Here is a 17,001-nt window from a genome sequence, read left to right as displayed (position 1 = left end):
AAAGCCTTGGAACCCTGGGGAGCAACAAAGACCAGGGTAGTACTTGGGAAGGCCCAGGCACCATGGATTATTTTAGTTACCTCCTTTATTATCCCCAAGTAGAGGGAAGTCTGTTCAGAAACCCAGGCGATGCAGGGCAAAGCCACAGAATACAAAAAGGGGGTGTAGCGAGTCTCTAGCACAAAGCATCAGAGAAAAATAAACCAAAAGACATTGATCAATAATTAAAAACTGTTATACATCTAGAGAAATAATAAAAGAGTAATTCTTTAATAACTATAAGTAGAGACTCAAAGGAAAGGAGTTTTCATTAGGGGTTACATGAGTATCTAGAAGAAATAAAGGGAAAAATAGAAATAAAAGTTCTGGAGCAAAGAATTAGAAAATATATAATTTAGAAAACTTTACCCAATTAACAGATTCTCTGAAAATTAGATAAAAAAGAAACCAACGATTCCATGCAAGCAAGAAATATTAGAACAAAACTGAAAAATTAAAAAAAAAACAAAAACAAAAACAAAAAAAACACCCAACAACAAAAAAATACAACTGAAACACATCCGCATGTGCAAATCTGAAATTAAACAGAAATGTACCTGTGTACCTGACTGGACTCCTTGAAAATCATGGAATTTTGAGAAATAATAAAATTGGAGATTTTGGGAAGATGGCAGATAAATTGCTAAATTTAAAGCCCTCCAGATTTCCCCCACATATACAACTAATTTGTAAGCATAGACCGGTAAAAAATCAAGACAACTTGGGACAGAACAGGGGTCCTTGCAGATACAACAGAGAAGTTCTGAAGACCTGGGGGAGGGGTATATGTGTGAGCTCCTCAGAAACACTAAAGGCTCTGCCCTGGGCCAGCTGAGTGTGGCCGGAGCCTGCGTTGGAGCCACAGACTTGCATCTCCCAAACTGCAGGTGGAGTAAGGGTGTAAGTCTGGGAAGATTGAGGGCACCTCTGCTGATTAGGAACTGCCAGGCCTGGCTCTGCTGCAGAGGGTGAGGGCCCAAGCAGGGGGCAGGGACACTGCTGGCTTGAGTCCTTACAGGAGGAGGGAGCTCTTGGTTTGGGGTTCCTGGCCAGAAAGGAGAGCTCAAGTGAAGCTAGAGGCTCATCTCCCCACCCAACCCTTAGAGGCGATTATACTTAAAAACAAAACAAACAAACAAACAAAAAAACCCCAAGCAAAGATGAAAGAACCCCACCATAGAAACTTACTATGGGAATGACATTTTCAGAGGAGGACAAAGAAAAAAAAAAAAGCTTCCATCCCAAAGAGTAATTGAAATGGCTCCCTGCCCAGGAAGAATTTAAAGAAGTCAAAAAAAAAGTAAAAAAATCAAATGAGAGATATTGAGGAAAAACTGATAAAAAATAAAAACAGCTTTAAAAAAATCTTTAGTTTTCTTGGGCAAACCAGAGAAAAGGAGAGTGTCAAAGATGAAAATAATTCTTTAAAATAAGAATTGGGAGGGACAGCTAGGTGGTGCAGCATCAGAGCAACTGAAGTCAGGAGAACATGAGTTAAAATCTGGCCTCAGATACTTAACAGGTCCTAGCTGTGTGATCCTGGGCAAGTCACAACTCCCTCTCCCCCCCCACCAAAGAATTGGAGAAGGGGAAGCCAGTGAAGTTATGAGAGACCAAGAAATAAAAGATTCTAAAGAATGAAAAAACAGAATATGAAACATAAGAAAAATGACAGATCTGGAGAACAAGAGAAAAAAAGAAACAATAATAATTGAACTGCCTGAAAGCTGTGATAAAAAAAAAAAAGAAAAAAAAAAAAAGAAAATTGTCCTGAAAATTAGAAAGGAAAATTGAACACGAAGGGAATTAGAAATAGCAAAAATCCACTGATCATCACCACAACAAGATCCTTTTTGGAAAACACATAGGAATATTATTTGCCAAATTTTGAAACCTTCAGATCAAAAAGAAACAAGAAAAAACAATTTAAAAATGCTGCAGCTACAATTAGAATTATACAGCAGCCACAAGAAAAGACCAAAGGTCTTGGAATCACACTTTCTGACAATCAAAAGAACTAGTCCTGCAAGCCAAAAATATCACATCTAATAAAATTATTTAATAATGTTAAATGAGGAAAAAATAAAACTGTTTAGAACTATTAGAACCAAAAGATAGACAGAATCCCCCAATCACCTCTTGGGGAAGAAAGGGAAAACGTTCCAAGAATATCATACAAAATTCAAATCTCCTAAGTCAAAGAAAAAAGAAAACATCAAATATTCAGAAAAAATAAAATACCGAGAAACTAGTGAGGACCACACAAAAATGGTAGCTTTCATACAAATCCCAAGAGATCTTAGTGTTCTAAATGGCAAAATAAAAAGGCTCAGAACTAATAACTTATTTTGCAAAGGGAAAAAAAAAAGACCTTTAATGTAACAGAAGACTCCCAATCATTTCTGATTTAAAAAAAAAAAAAAATAAGAGAGAGATATCAGACCTGAGTAGGAAGGAACTCTAAAATACAAACAAGTGCACGGAAATGTATTGGTGCAACTGGAAGGTATTGTATGATGAAGTGGTGTTAACATTCTAATAAGGGAAGAAGAAATAAGCCTACTATCTAAATTTTCATATTAAGTACTTGGGTATGGATTGGTACCTGTCTTGAAGATGGCAAGGGGAAGAGAGGTTGGTTTGAAGAGGGAAAGAGAAAGTAGAAGGAAGGAGAAAAAAGAGGGTAGAGGGCAGGATAACATGCCTCAAATAGATGGAAGAAGGTTGAACACCAAGAGTCTGGTGTAGAAATACCATCAGTCTCATCAGAGAAACATAGTGGAAGGGTCTATGAGAGGGTTGGAAAGGATTATTAAAAAGGAGGGAACAGCCCCAGAAGTAGGGAATCAAATAATTTTAAAAGAACAAAAGGAAATCAAAGAACTAGATTTTAAGGTGGTGCCTGTTAATTAGAAAGCATGTGAAAAAACTGTAGCATATGAACTTCATAAGTAATGATGAAAAGAGTTGATTTGAGAGAAATTTGGGTAGTCTGAACTGAGTGAAATGAGCAAAACCAGAAAAACAATCTATACATTATAAAAAAAAATAATTGAAATGTTTTGAGAACTCTGCTCAGTGCAATGATCAACCAAAGGATCTACAATGAAGTAATGTAACCCACTTCTCTATGCCTTATACCATGGCCACTGTGACGATTCATGTTGTTTAACCATGGTTATTTGTCATGAAGTTTTTTTTTCCAGTTTTAGGCAATAGAGGGTAATGCAAAGAGTGATGTGCAAAACAAACACACACCCACTGCCAAAAAGAAAGCCATTGATCATGTTTAAAAAAAAAAAAAACAATGTGCCCTACACTAAATGTCTGAGGCTCAAATTGAACTCAGGTCTTCTTGCCTCCAGGGGTCGTGCTTTATCCACTGAACATCTAGCCAGATCTCAAATTTGGCACTGATTAAGAAACAAAGTTTATAGCTTTTGATTTCATAAAAAAGTTTTGCACTAATTAATGTAGCTTAAACTAGAAGACTAAAAATCTTTGTTGATGTCTATGGAAATGTTGTGAATAATTTTACATGTGCCTTCTCAATTTAGGTGTGGGGAACAAAAAAATGAAACAAAAAAACCTTTACATGTAACTGGAAAAATTTGTATATAAAAAAAAAAAAAAAAAAAGTGGAATGGATTAGCTCTTTAAGTGGGTTGTTTTTCCCTTACTGGTCAAAGATTAGATTACTTGTTGGGTGTGTTCTTTTTTTGGAGTGGTTATATTATGTTTTGATGATCTTTAAAGAAAGGAAGAAAAAAGAGAAAAGAATACAGTAGGGTAAGGAGGGTGGAGAAATAACAAAGGACATTTGGAATCTTATAATTTGAACTGATCAAATGAGGGTAGAAATATACTCTCCCATACAGAACTAGGTGTAGAAAAAAATATACTCCCAATACAGTTGCCACTATTCAATTTCTAAGTCAGCATGCTTTCCTAAAATATTAACAATTTTTGAAAAATTTTGTTTTTAAACTTACCTTTCTTACTGTTCTGACTGTGAGGCCCCTTTAAAGAAAGGGACTTATTCTCAACAAGCTTCCCTTCTTTAGGAGAAGTTACTCTACCATTTGGATCCTAAACAGCAAAAAGAAAAAAAAATCACCAATGAAGTTTAGTTTCTAATTAATACGATCACACCATACTGTATATGTTTCATAGTAGATTACATATTTAAAAGGCATGTTTTAAAAATTAAAAAAAATTTGTTAGTTCTTCATCTGATTCTTTTTCATATTTCATTTCTCCTAGATGCATTTAAAAATTAAAAATAAAAAACCAAAATATTTAATTTAAAGGAACATTATTAATTTGTTTGCTATTTGCTATCCCAGTCAGAAAAAAATTATTAATGAATCCATTAAACTTTCAAAATTTACTGTCAACTCTATGGTTCATGTGTTTCAACTTTCAGGATTATCCCAGAAATTTAACACCTGATATTACCCTTGCTAACCACTTACCACAGTTGATGACACCTGTTTGTCATCGGTTCTTGTGTGCTGAGGAAATATAAAACTATTTTAAATTTAAACCAAGAGGTCAATTTATATAATTTCAAAACAACACATTCCTCATGTAAAACATCATATCCAGTCCAGATAAGAGATCCCCCCCCCCCCCCACTATATACAGATACCCTCAAATATAAATCAGGAAACTGCTTCTCAACCCTTTATTATTTTTTTTCCTTTTTTCAATTAAGCTAAATTTGCCACCATACATCTTTTTTCCTATTGATTTCTGGAACTTTTGACTCACCTCAAAAGTCTCTTTTTCATTAGTGCTAGGATTCTTAATCACTGCTGGTTTAGGTTTATTGGTCTTGAGCTCAGACATTGCTTGACTATCCAAAATCATTTTTTTGAACAAAGAGTGAGATTTTTTCCCAGCCACAAAAAATGCTGCCCCACTCTGGAGAGTCACTTGGGGTTTAACTTTTAGACTCAGCACTCGAGGAATGGGGTTTGTCAAACTCTTGTCAGGTTCATGACTGTTATCCTCCTGTCCCATGGCAGATTTAAAAATAATTCTCTTTTGCTGGGGTTTTACAGAATTCCTTAATACTGTTTTAATGCCTTTATAATTTCCATATTTAGGAGCTGAATTCCTTTTTACTTTAGGTTTTGTCTTCTTTAACACCTTTTGATGTTTTTTTTCTGTCATGTTAGGAACTGGCTTGTTATATCCACAATCATTTTTCTGACCATGAGATCTGCTCTCTTTGACAAGCTTCCTCTCCAGCGGATTCAGGTACCATTTATCTCTGTTATAAAAGGATCTAGTCGACATGGCACATTTGAAGGGAGAACTTTGCTGTGGAGGCTTCATTGGGGTCACTTCCCCTCCTCCTTTTTGAATAGCACAGGCTGTTTCTAGTGGATACTTATTGAACTGACTTGAAACGTGGTGTCCTTGGAAGAGATAACATACATTTTCTTTATCCAAATCTTTAATTTGTGCTATTTCCTTTTTAGGGGTTTCACTTGGGGATGAAGGCACACTTTCAGTAAAGTCCAATATTATCTTCTTCATTGGATTTTCAAATAGACTATAAAAACAAAACAAATCCATTATTAAATATTACTTTCAGATCTAACATCACACAATATTGAAACAATTATTGGATCCTACTAAAAATGTGATTCCATACTTTTGTGCTAATTACTTGTGGTTCTAATCCCCCCCCCCCCCCCCCCCCCCACGAAAAGCCTTGCCATTACAAAGAAGCATCTTATAAGAGAGCTATTTTTAAGTTCAGTAGAAGAGACTATTTTATAGCATAGTGATACTACTTTATTGACCTGGTTAAATGGAATTCATAACAATTACTCATTTTATTATGTAAATATTGTCAGGCTGTTTTAACTCTACTTTTCTCCATCTGCAATGTTAGTCCTGTGGTTTAAAATTCACATCTCCATATTGCTTTAAAAAACCACAAAACAAAATATCTAAGCTGTATTTGTATTTATTGTTCATTTCCCAATTATTTTTATCTGGTTCCTGGCATGCTGGAAATTCAAGTTGGTCACCTCTGCTCTAGCCAACACTCTTCTACTTAGTTGCCAGGAAAAACCCACTCAAAAATAACAAGGAATTTAGAATATTCTTTTCAATTGCTAATTTACTATGGAGCTTAGAAATCAGTCCTGTTTTTTACTCGAGGCAGCACCAGATTTTTTGTTTTGAAAAACATAAAACAAAGTTATTGCTGAGTTGTACAGTAACTATAAATTTGTGACAGGATATAATGCCTCCTTAACTAAGGTTCCAAAGATTAGACACATGGAGGTAGAAGACTTTTAAGGATAGGGGATAAGAGCAAGGACAAAGATTTTTATTTGATTTTCAGTTCTGAATTTTTCCTCTCCCCTTGGCTCCCTTGGAGAAGAAAAGAGAAAACTCATTAGAAATATGCAAGACAAATTCCCTTTTTAATCCTTATGTCCTAAAAAAAAGTTAAAAAAAAAAAAAAAAAGACAGCAGGAAGATTTTCACAAGCTTAGACATTCTGATGTGAGTAAAAACTTCGCAATGAGAGCCATGCAGAAAATTTAACTGAGGTAATAGGTTCCCTTGTCTCACCATAAGTCGTTAGGCATGCTGCAGAAGAGATTCAGATATGGGTTAGATTGGCCTCCAAGATTTTTTTCCAGGGCTGGGGTCCTATGAACTCACCTGCCATATTTAGAACTTTGATTCCTCTTCCTTGGAGTAACATTTGCCATTTTATATGAATCCCTAGAACATAAAATTTTCAAGGATAACCAAATACATAAACTATCCATCAGAACCCTTACATAAATGCCATACTGACATATCTAATAACACTTATTTACTCTGCATCAGAAACTTGAAGCAGTGACTAACAATGACTAACAAAGGAGTTCTAGTGTGTTTGGAAGTTAAGAGAATTATAGTAATTCCTCACCTGCTATTCTAATTTAAGGGTCATAAAGTGCTTTCCTCATAAGAACCTGTGTCTTAGTAGTAGTACAAATATCTGGAAGCTAAGGCTCAAAGGCTAATTTACTTATTGTCACGTAGCTGATAAACTCTTGCTCAATCTCCACCAGAGTGACTGACTCTACATCTCTGGGGCTTTCCAATGCCCAGTGCAGCTGCCTATATTTAACTCCGTTTTATTTGGAAACTTTCACCCAGAAGTTAACAGTGCACTTGGCCATCATAAGAAATTTTCAGATTTGAGGCTTTTTTCCCCCTCAATGCTTTATTGTAGGTACTAAATAAGTTTGCTGAGCTGGATTATATTCGTTGTTTTTGTAGAAGCAGAACTAAAAAAAGGCGGGGGAATCCTGAGAAGAAGCAGTTTCTGATTCTGAAAATGCAAAGCGGGTCACTGGAGCAAAAGCAGAATTCCGAATTCAGCAGGGAGGGGACTGGAAAGATGCACTAGTCCCAAGGCAACTGTATTAGGGACACCCCCCTACCCCCAAACAGCAGAATAATACTGTAATTTAAAAAACCCCAATCATCTTTTGGTCAGGATGTGTGTTATTTTTTCCCCTACGAGAAAACTTCTCCGGCCAGAACTGCTGGGCCACTTTAAGGAAGGTCCCCCAGAGGGCTGCCCGGGTCACTGAGAAGTTAAGGGACTCGTCCAAGGTAACACAGCCAGTAAGCAGGTGCCAGACCTTCCCCTCCTTCAGGCAGGCTCTCCATTCACTGTCCCCCAGCGCTTCTAATAGCAACAGTGGTCGGTATTTACAGACGACTTTAAGATTGTCGAAGCGCTTTACAGACACTATCTCGCCGGGTCTATGCAGGAGGATAAGTACTGCAAATACTGTTAACCCCATTTTACAGAAACTGAAAGCTAGGTGACCCAACTCGTCCAGGGTCGCAAGCCTAAGCGTGCGAGGCGGGAATTCCAACCCCGATCTTCCGACGCTCCATGGCTCACGCTGCCTCCTCCCAAGTACGCCACTTTCGCCCTACGCCCGAGGAGCTACTAAAAGCAACCTCCCGGAGGACTTGCCCGGGTTATACACAGCAAGTTAGCGGGACCTCGTCGGGCAAGAGCTCAGTTTTCCTCTTCTCCAACTCTGCCCTCTTTCCTCTCTCACCTTGAGATTCCGTGCTCTCTCTGCTTCCCCCTTCCTCACGCTACACATGAAGGCTAACTGGCGGGCTTCTTACCTCTCCCAGGCGACTACGGAAAGCAGCTCAACTAGCTGTATTCTAACAGCAACTGAAGCCGCCCGACCGTTTCAAACGTGTATTCAAATTAGCGCGCGGAGACGCGGCCACGCCTCCTTCGTTCCCATTCGCTCGCCCTGACTCCTCTGAGCGACAAGCTCTCCAATAAAGTCTCTCTCTCTCTAGGCTCGGGCTACAACCTCTCTTAACTTGGAAAACCTATTAACCTTGCGTCTGTCAAGTCCATAGAGAACTACAAGTCCCAGGGTGCTCGGTTGTTACGGGACGCTCACCGCTACGTGACTGTAGGAGTGCGCTGGCTAGGCATTGTGAGCTAAATAGCGTACCCTCCTTCTAGAGCCCAAGGTTTTATGCCAGCCGGTTGTTGTTGGAGCCCCGTGATTCTTTTATGATCTCATAAGCTTGGGCTTGATGATGTCACTTCCCGGTTCAAAAATCTAGTGGGTCTTTTATTTCTCTTAAAGTCAAATATAAACTCTTTCATTTAATGTCCTTCACAAGCTGGCTGTGTTTAACTTTCCAGGCTCCCTTTCCCGGACCATTTGTCCTCTCCCGTGACTTTTTATCGCCCATCTCTGTGCCTCTACAGGAAGCTATCCCATTGTCTGCAAGGCTTTAAGGTTTACCCGCATTTGAATTACAAACTCCTCTCAAAGCTGAACTCAAGTGGCAGCAAAGTGGCCTTTCTAGATCTCCCAGCTGCTCGTTAGTACTTCCGTGCCCTCAAATGTAAGAGCAAAGGGTTTGGCATTATTCAAATCGTATGACTATCTTATCTCCCTATATACAGCGGAGAAAATAATCTCTGAGCCTCAGCTCTCTCATTTACTTTGGAGGGTGTTGGCTTTTAAGGTCCCTTCCAATTCCAAACCTACAAATTCTATGATATCTTGTCTCTTCCCCTCCTTCCTCCCCTCCCCCCGCCCCAATAGAAACTAAGTTCCTTGGAAGTAGGAGATTTTTTTTTTTTTTTGATTTTGTTTTGTTTTTAAGGTAATTAAGATTAAGTCACTTGCCTAGGGTAACATAGCTAGGGCCAATTTTGGACTCAATTCCTCTAGAATCTCTCCATGCCCCACATAGGTGCTCTTGCTGCCTTTTTTTTTTTTTTTTTTCCTTTTTTTTAAAGTAGAAGTCTGCTTCTTGAGATTGCAATGTTTTAGGTTCAAGTCTAATGAAGTCTGCTTCTTCAGATAGTAATGTCTTGGTATCAAGTCCTACAAGGGAATCAAGTTGGCAGTGTGATCCTTGGCAAGTAACATTTATCTCTCAGTGCCGCAGGACTCCTTAAAATAGCAGATTATGTGCCCAACTGCATTGATTAACACAGCTGGGAAATTCCTGGTTCAACCTTCTTACCTACACTATTTACCCCCTCTACCAAGACAAAAAAATCTACCCCAAACTTGGCAGAGTTGGCATTAAAATGCTTGTTTGACTGCTTGGAAGGGGCCTTTGAGGTCATATTGTGCAAGTGTTTCATTTTACAAATGATACCGATGTTGAGTTTTCCTACGTCTTACACCCACCTTGGCCTTCTACCCTTCTATCTAATGTTGTTTCTCCAAGACACTCCCATTTCTTAACTCCAATCCTTTTCTTTGGCTTTTTCTCATTTCCACTAACCTATTTCCCCCAAATCCCACCTTTTACAGGAAGGCTTTCCCAATTACTTTTAGTTCCAGTACTGTCTATCAACTTTTCAACAATAATCAACTCCTATATATGGCTAATTTGTACATAATTGTTTGCATGCTGTTTCTACTATTTGTGAACTTCTTTAGTATTTTTGTCATCTAGCTTATAGCAGGCACTTAATTCATTAAATGACTATCAGCATCCCATTAGGGAGGTAGTACAAGTAAGGGAAGGAGTTGAGTGTCAGCCTGGAGAGCTCTACCAAAGGACCTCTTATCTATGACTTAGGGAAGACTGGCAAGTTGTCTGAGGCATAGAGATGTAAAGAGTGTATATTGCTTGTGAAAGTCTATATCTACATTTTATTTTTGTAATTGGGAGTTAGGGAGGAAGCTTTGTAGAGATATTTTGAGAATGCTACAAATTCCTTTCCAAAGTAAACTTTGATTCTTGTTAAGAAGAGAGAATGGTCAAAGACTGGCTCCTCTGATTTCCTCAAAAGGATATTGAACTATAATTATTTTTATATCCACTACTCTACTCCTTCCCCAACAACAGCCTAAATATTGCTAGTTTAGAGAAATGAACATGTTTGTGGTCATTATTCTTTAAAAAGAGAAGAGTATCTTAAGCTCACATCTGAAATTTTGATCCTTTCCATCATATGCTTATTTTTATAATTTATAATAATTATAATTACATATAATATATATATATATTCAGTTATAAAAAAGACCATCACAAGTAGTGAATAGTTAAGTAAATCCATTTATCCACAGATCCCAGAAATCAAAAAAATTATACATATTAGAATGAGTGAATGAGCTCTTTAGATGAAAATGAGATATTTCAGCTGAATCAAGAGAGGGAATCTTTGATCTAACCCAAGGGAAATTCCCCAGTGTCTCTAAGGAAAAAATTGGAAATTGGGGACATATTGTGGACCTAGCTTTTTCCTAGCATGTCTGACTTCTGATGTCTGTGTGTCTGTCCTTAAGTAGAGTCAGGAACTGTGTTAAATTTGTTAAAGTTAGGTAAATAATTATTTTTCAGGTAACCTTGATTTCAATAAAAGAAAGCAATATTATAGTATTATTACTATATAACTGAATTAATTGTTAGCGAGGTGTTGAAATGGATAAAGCACTGGGTTTGGAATCAGGAACATCTTCCTGAGTTCAAATTGGATCTCAGACATTACTAGTTAAGTAATCCTGGGCAAATCACTCTGCCTGCCTCCCTTTCAGCTGAAAAGGAAATGGTAAACAACTCCAGAATCTTTGCCAAAAAATGGAGTTAGCAAAAACATCATATTTAAAGTTAAAAAAAAAAATCTACTTTCAAATCCTGATCTGACCACTTGACTTTCCTTCTTTATAAAGTATTCATATTATTTATAAAAGGTCAGATTAGATAATTTCTCTATCCAAACCTAAAAGTCTATGGTTCATTATTTGGAAGGGAGTTTCCTTGTTTTCCTCTTTTGGTTGGGAGGCAATGACAGTTCTGATTTAAAAAAAAAAAAAAAAAAAAAAAAACAAACTTTAGAGAATATGGTCACCATATTTACACTGAGCCAATTGCCAGGCTATCTGACACAATATTCAAGGACTTCACAGAGAAGGGGCCACTCTCTTAATTGTTTTTGTGTCATGGACACTTTTGGCAGTCTGGTGAAACTTTTCTAAGAATAATATTTTAAAATGTATACAATATAGTACATAAAATCACAAAGGAAACACAAACGAGATTAAAATACAAAAGTGCTGCTGTTTATCTTTCCGACTGACCAATGACTTTGCTATAGCCATGTCTTGACTTTCAAATGCATTGGATTTAAGTGAGAAGTGTATAAGCAGATATCCGTTGACTAACAAATGTAATAGAATATGTTTGTGCTATAAGAAAGAAGAAATATGTTGAATACAGAAAAGCATGGAAAGATTTACATTATCTTAATGCAGTTAAGTAAACAGAGCCAAGAAAACAATTTTCACAAAGACAACAAAAATGCAAATAAGTACAAAACCAACAAAAGTGAATGTTGCAAAATTACAAATCAGAAATTGAAAAGTGAAAAGGCACCCACCCACTCCTTTGCAGAGGTGGGAGGTACACAGCTGTAGAGATTACATATACTTTCAACCTTTTATAATGTATTGGGATAGCTCTTTGGGACGAGGATCTATATTGTGAGAAATTCTGGGGACATTAAAAAAATACAAATAAAATTATTTTTTGAAAAATAATGAATTGCAGTTTTAAGAACAGTATGTATTACTTGATTTCACAAGACCATCTTTACCTATCTCTATAAGCCAAACTAGACTATATTTCCTCACTTCCCAACTCTGCACCCTCCACCCAAGCCTGTGATGAATGGCTTCCTCAGCTCCATTCAAATTTTAAGGCTTACCTCCTACAAGGTAGAACCAACAAGAGATTTTCCCCATATTCTTTTAAGGTGTCAACACATCCTATCTTCCAGAAATTACTTTGTATTTTACTTTGTATACTAGTTCCTCTGTCCTTCCTACATTCCCTGAATCATAATAATTTAATCAATGACATGTTATTATGCTCCTACCAAGCTTGATATGGTAAGGAGTGGGATCTAGAGTCAGACTCGTGCTATCAGGGAGATTTGGGTCCAAGACTCGAGACACATACTGGCTGTGATCATGTTAAGGACCATTTAAGTTAAGGGTGCCAATAGGCACCTTCTGGATATTGACTAATAAGTAGCAGAGATTATGCCCATCGTCACTGCAATGGTTCAATTACAGATCTAGTTCCCAATCTGCTGTGTGCAAAGCATTAGAAATACAAAAGCAAAAAGGATTTTTGCATTCCAGTGCTTGCATCCCATTCCCACTAAAGCTTGTTGAATTTCAGTGACATTGAACTGCATTGTTTCTGCTTTAATGAAGTGGAAGCAATTTAAAAGGAGAAATTGGGCTTTAGGGGTCTTGACGCAATTCAAACTTGCCCAAGATACTTCGTATATTTCAGTCCTTATAGTCTTGTCTACCTAAGCCAATACTAAATAGTGGAAAACCATACAGGAGCGCGTTCACGCGCCAGTTACTAAGATGGCGAAGTCGACGTTATGACGTTAAAAGGTGACGTAAAACAGGAAGTGACTATCGGAGGGGCGGGGCCTGGAGAAAGTTCCGGCGGAGAGACAATTTGACTGACAGACAGTCTCAGTTCTGCTTCCCGGCCGCGGCTCTGAGCCTTTATCTCGGAGCCCAGCGCGGCCTGAGGAGGAGCCGCCGGCGGCACCAGCATCATGGTGTTCTACTTCACCAGCCACGGTGAGTGAGGGCGGGAAGGGAGAGTCTGCGGTACCCTAGGGCTAGGAGGTTCTCTCCCTCCTTCCTCTCCTCCAAGTGCTCCTAGTCTCGCGGAGAGAGTCCTGCCTTCCCGGGCCAGCTCGGTGCAGGCCTCGCTCTCTGTGGGCGCTGTCCATCAGGTGGACAAGCATGTCCGACGTGGATGCCAAAACCCGGAGCTCGTTCTAGTTCCAGCCCTGAGGCAAGTCAGTGATTCCCTCTCTCTGGGCCTCAGTTTCCCCATTTGATAAAAACGAACCCATTCGTTGCCCCTTTGTTTCAGGTGCTGTCACTTATCATCTTACTCCCTCTCCCTTCCAAGGCTGTGCACCCGCGGGGTCTTCTCTGCTCCCTACTTTCCCCGGAGTTGGCTCACCTCCGGTGAAGACTTGGTTCTTCGTTCTGGGAACCTGCTGAGATCCAGTGCCACCTTGTGACAGCTATGGGTTAGCGAAGGTGTACCTTAAAGAGCTGTGAAGGGCTCGCTAGTCTGTCTATAGGATTCAACAAACATTTATTAAACGCTTACAGGGACTTGAGGGGAAAGATGACTTGAACTGATGCATTATACAGCACAGGACATGCCACATGGATGCTGAAACTTTTGGGGGAATCATTGAACCAATTGTACCTAGGAATGTTCTGGATAAATCTGATGGAAAAACACAAGCGAAGATTTAGAGCGTTGGTGTCAAAGTTAAATAGAAAAGAGGGACCGTGAAATCCTACAAAAGGTTCCTAGCATTGAAGCACGCTTTTTTCACTTTATTTTTATTGACACAAACGGTTATTTCTTTGCATCATGGTTAATATGGGAATGTTTTGCATGACTTCATATGTATAAATGATATATCTCTTGCCTTTTCAGTGGTTGGAGAAGCTGGAAGGAGGAAAAGAAATTGGAACTCAAAATAAAAAAAAATGAATTTGGAAAAACAACGTAATTGGAAATGTTTAATAAAATAAATGAAACTTTAAAAAGAAAAGGATCCCTAAAGGCTGCATATTGACTTAGAAAATCATATATTCCATTATCTATGTTCTATTACATTTTTTTTTTTTGTTAAAAATTTCCCACTAATATGATTTGGTCCCAATCCAAGTGGAGAGTGGAGTTTTGGTGGGCCCTCATGTTTGACACCTGTAATTTAGAGAACTCTGTAGGACAGTTAAAAGAGTTTTGTCATTTATAACCTCTATTACTGTTATTATCTTGATCACATCAAATCACCTTTTGTGGTCTCATTTTTCAGTAGAGTGAGTTGAACTTGGATTACATATGAGTTTTTCCTCCAGCTCTAAATATATGATTAGAAAACCTAAAGGCACTTCCAGGTCCACATTTGTGATTAGATGTGCTTCTAAGGTCCTTTTTCACTTCTAAATCTATGGACCAATGATCTTGTGAAGCTGAAATTCAGTCACTGTAAGGTCAGTATTATAGCTCTTAGAAACTGTCTTTTCTGTGTATATTTTTAAAAAAAACCTGAGGCATTTTGCCTTATTGATGATCAAGAGAAAAGAATGCTATTCCTTAATCCTTCATAAAGCTTTTTCTATTTCTGATTCTTTACTAGAGGTGAGTCTTTTTTATTAAAGATTATTAAATTTCATCTTGTGCCAGCTAAGTGGTGATAGGATTGATTTTTGTTACTTATTAGATTGGTATGTTCTTTTGTAAAAGACTTTTAGATAGAATAGTGGCTTTTGAGCCTTAAGGTTGCCTTGTTTTATCTACCTTCATAATTACTTTCATTCCTGAGTTTGCTTTGGAATGAGATCTAATATTAATGGAACAGTGATAAATTTTAGAACTGGGAGGGATTTTTGATATCTGGTCTGATCCACTTTTATTTTATACGTGAGACTGAGTCCCAGAGAAAGTACTTACCTTTTTTTTTTTTGCTAAGGACACATCAATTTCATAGTGAGAATGGATCATACTTTATAAGTTGAAGAGCTTTAAGGATTTTTAAAGGGTAATCTAGTGCAATCCCCACTTTTTAGAGATGAGGAAATTGAGACTCAGAGAAGTAAAAAACAAATATTTTCCCAAGTCCCCAAGGCAAGTTTAGCCTCTATTTTCTTGACCTCCTAATGTAGTTTGTCTTTCATATATTACTGATTTACATAATTTAATATTTTGGATGAATTGATTATAATGAGTATCAGTTATTTTAAAAACTACTAGTCATCTTTTGCTACATCAGTATGTCTCTCTGTGCTAGAAATTCTTGATTCTCTTTAATGCTAGTGCTTTTTCTTTATGATTATTTCCACATTATCCTATATATAGTCTTTGTATAAAGTTATTTGTAAGTAGACTGTAAGTAGACTGCCCCATTAGATTTTGAGCTTCTTGACAATAGAGGCTTTTTTTTTTTTTTTTTGGGTTTTCTTTGTATCTCTGGTACCTTGCAAATTGACTAGCATATTGTAAGTGCTTAATATATGCTTATTAACTTGATTTCCAATTTGAGGTTTATTTGCAATGGATCTAGAGAGGAACACTTGTTAGAATCGAATATAAAATACAAAAGTAGGGTTTGTGTACTTGTCTTTAATTCTGAAATTCATGAGTTTTAGTGTCCCTGGAAGTTTTTACTGTGGGAGAAAAGCAATAAAGCTCTTACCTTGAAACACTGATTCTCATAGACCTGAGATTTAGGGTTGTTGATTTCTAATCTTTAGTCCCCTACCAGTGGAAGAAATATTTTGTATACTTTTTTTCCCCTCTCTCCTCCCTCCTTCCCTTTCTCCTACCCTTTCCTTCCTCCCTCTTTCCCTCCTTTCCTTTCCTCCCTCCCTTCCTTTTCCTTCCTTTCCCCCATCCTTTACTTCCTCCTTCCAAAAACTTATTCTTGATTATACTCAACTGAATGCAAAATTTCAGATTATAGTGAGAGAACATTTTTTTAAATGCAATGCAAAGAAATAGAAGAAAACAAGAGTAGGAAAGACAAAGATTTTTTTTCAAGAAACTGAGGTATCAAGGAAGTGTCATGCAAAGATGGCTATGATAAAAGACAACATTATTAGGGATTTAACAGAAACAGAAGACATTAAGAAGAAATGGCAAGAATACACAGAAGAAATATATAAAAAATGACCTTAGCATCACCAGTAACCATAATGGTATAATTTAGAACCAGACATCCTGGGCCTTAGGAAGTATTGCTAACAGTAAGACTAATGGAAGTTATAAAATTCCACCTTGAGTTATTTAAAATCCCAGAATATGATAATACTAAAGTGCTGTACTCAACATGCCAGCAAATATGAAAAACTCAACAGTGACCATTGAATGAAAAATAATCAGTTTATATCCCAATCCAAAAGAAAGATAATGCCAAGGAATGGTCAAATTACCAAACAGTTGAACTCATTTCATAATAGCAAGGCTATGCTTAAGATTCTGCAAGCTTGGCTTTGGTAACATGTGAACTAAATTATCAGAAGAGCAAGGCGTAGATCATCTTGTTCCTGAGGAGCTTGTATGTAGACCAAGCAGCAGCAGTTAGAACTGAACATGGAACAATGGATTGGTTAAAGATTGGACAGGAATATGACAAGGCTGTCATTTATTTAACTTGTATGTATATCATCATATGTGTACATCAAGCGAAATGCTAGGCTGGATGAATCAAAAGCCAGAATTAAAATTGCCAGGAGAAATATCAACAGTCTCATATGTAGATGCCACCACTCTGATGGCAGAAAGTGAAGAGAAATTAGAATCAAGAGATGAGGGTGAAAGAAGAGTGTAAAAAGTGACTTGAAGTTTAATATTAAA

General features: G+C 37.5%; 2 protein-coding genes across 4 annotated transcripts in view; one reads left to right on the top strand and one right to left on the bottom strand.

Moving 5' to 3' along the window:
- The window catches only part of ESCO2 (establishment of sister chromatid cohesion N-acetyltransferase 2), a 28,358-nt gene extending 19,802 nt beyond the window's left edge, over positions 1-8,556 (bottom strand). The window contains exons 1-4 of one of the 3 annotated variants that reach the window (XM_051976396.1): positions 8,215-8,556; positions 6,733-6,795; positions 4,813-5,602; positions 4,032-4,128 (exon numbers count right to left, since the gene is read on the bottom strand). In XM_051976396.1, coding sequence (XP_051832356.1) covers positions 4,032-4,128; positions 4,813-5,602; positions 6,733-6,782 — 937 coding nt within the window. In that variant the 5' untranslated portion in view covers positions 6,783-6,795; positions 8,215-8,556. The remainder of the gene's footprint in view (positions 1-4,031; positions 4,129-4,812; positions 5,603-6,732; positions 6,796-8,214) is intronic. The other 2 variants (XM_051976397.1, XM_051976398.1) reach the window with 2 other exon arrangements.
- Positions 8,557-13,058: 4,502 nt separating this feature from the next.
- CCDC25 (coiled-coil domain containing 25) overlaps positions 13,059-17,001 on the top strand; it is a 44,604-nt gene continuing 40,661 nt past the window's right edge. The window contains exon 1 of the mRNA XM_051976392.1: positions 13,059-13,190. Coding sequence (XP_051832352.1) covers positions 13,166-13,190 — 25 coding nt within the window. The 5' untranslated portion in view covers positions 13,059-13,165. The remainder of the gene's footprint in view (positions 13,191-17,001) is intronic.

The sequence above is a fragment of the Antechinus flavipes genome, chromosome 2 (assembly GCF_016432865.1).
Source record: "Antechinus flavipes isolate AdamAnt ecotype Samford, QLD, Australia chromosome 2, AdamAnt_v2, whole genome shotgun sequence".
Classification (NCBI taxonomy): domain Eukaryota; kingdom Metazoa; phylum Chordata; class Mammalia; order Dasyuromorphia; family Dasyuridae; genus Antechinus; species Antechinus flavipes.
The sequence above is the reverse complement of the archived record's forward strand: the minus strand, read 5'-3'. Positions and strand labels throughout refer to the sequence as shown.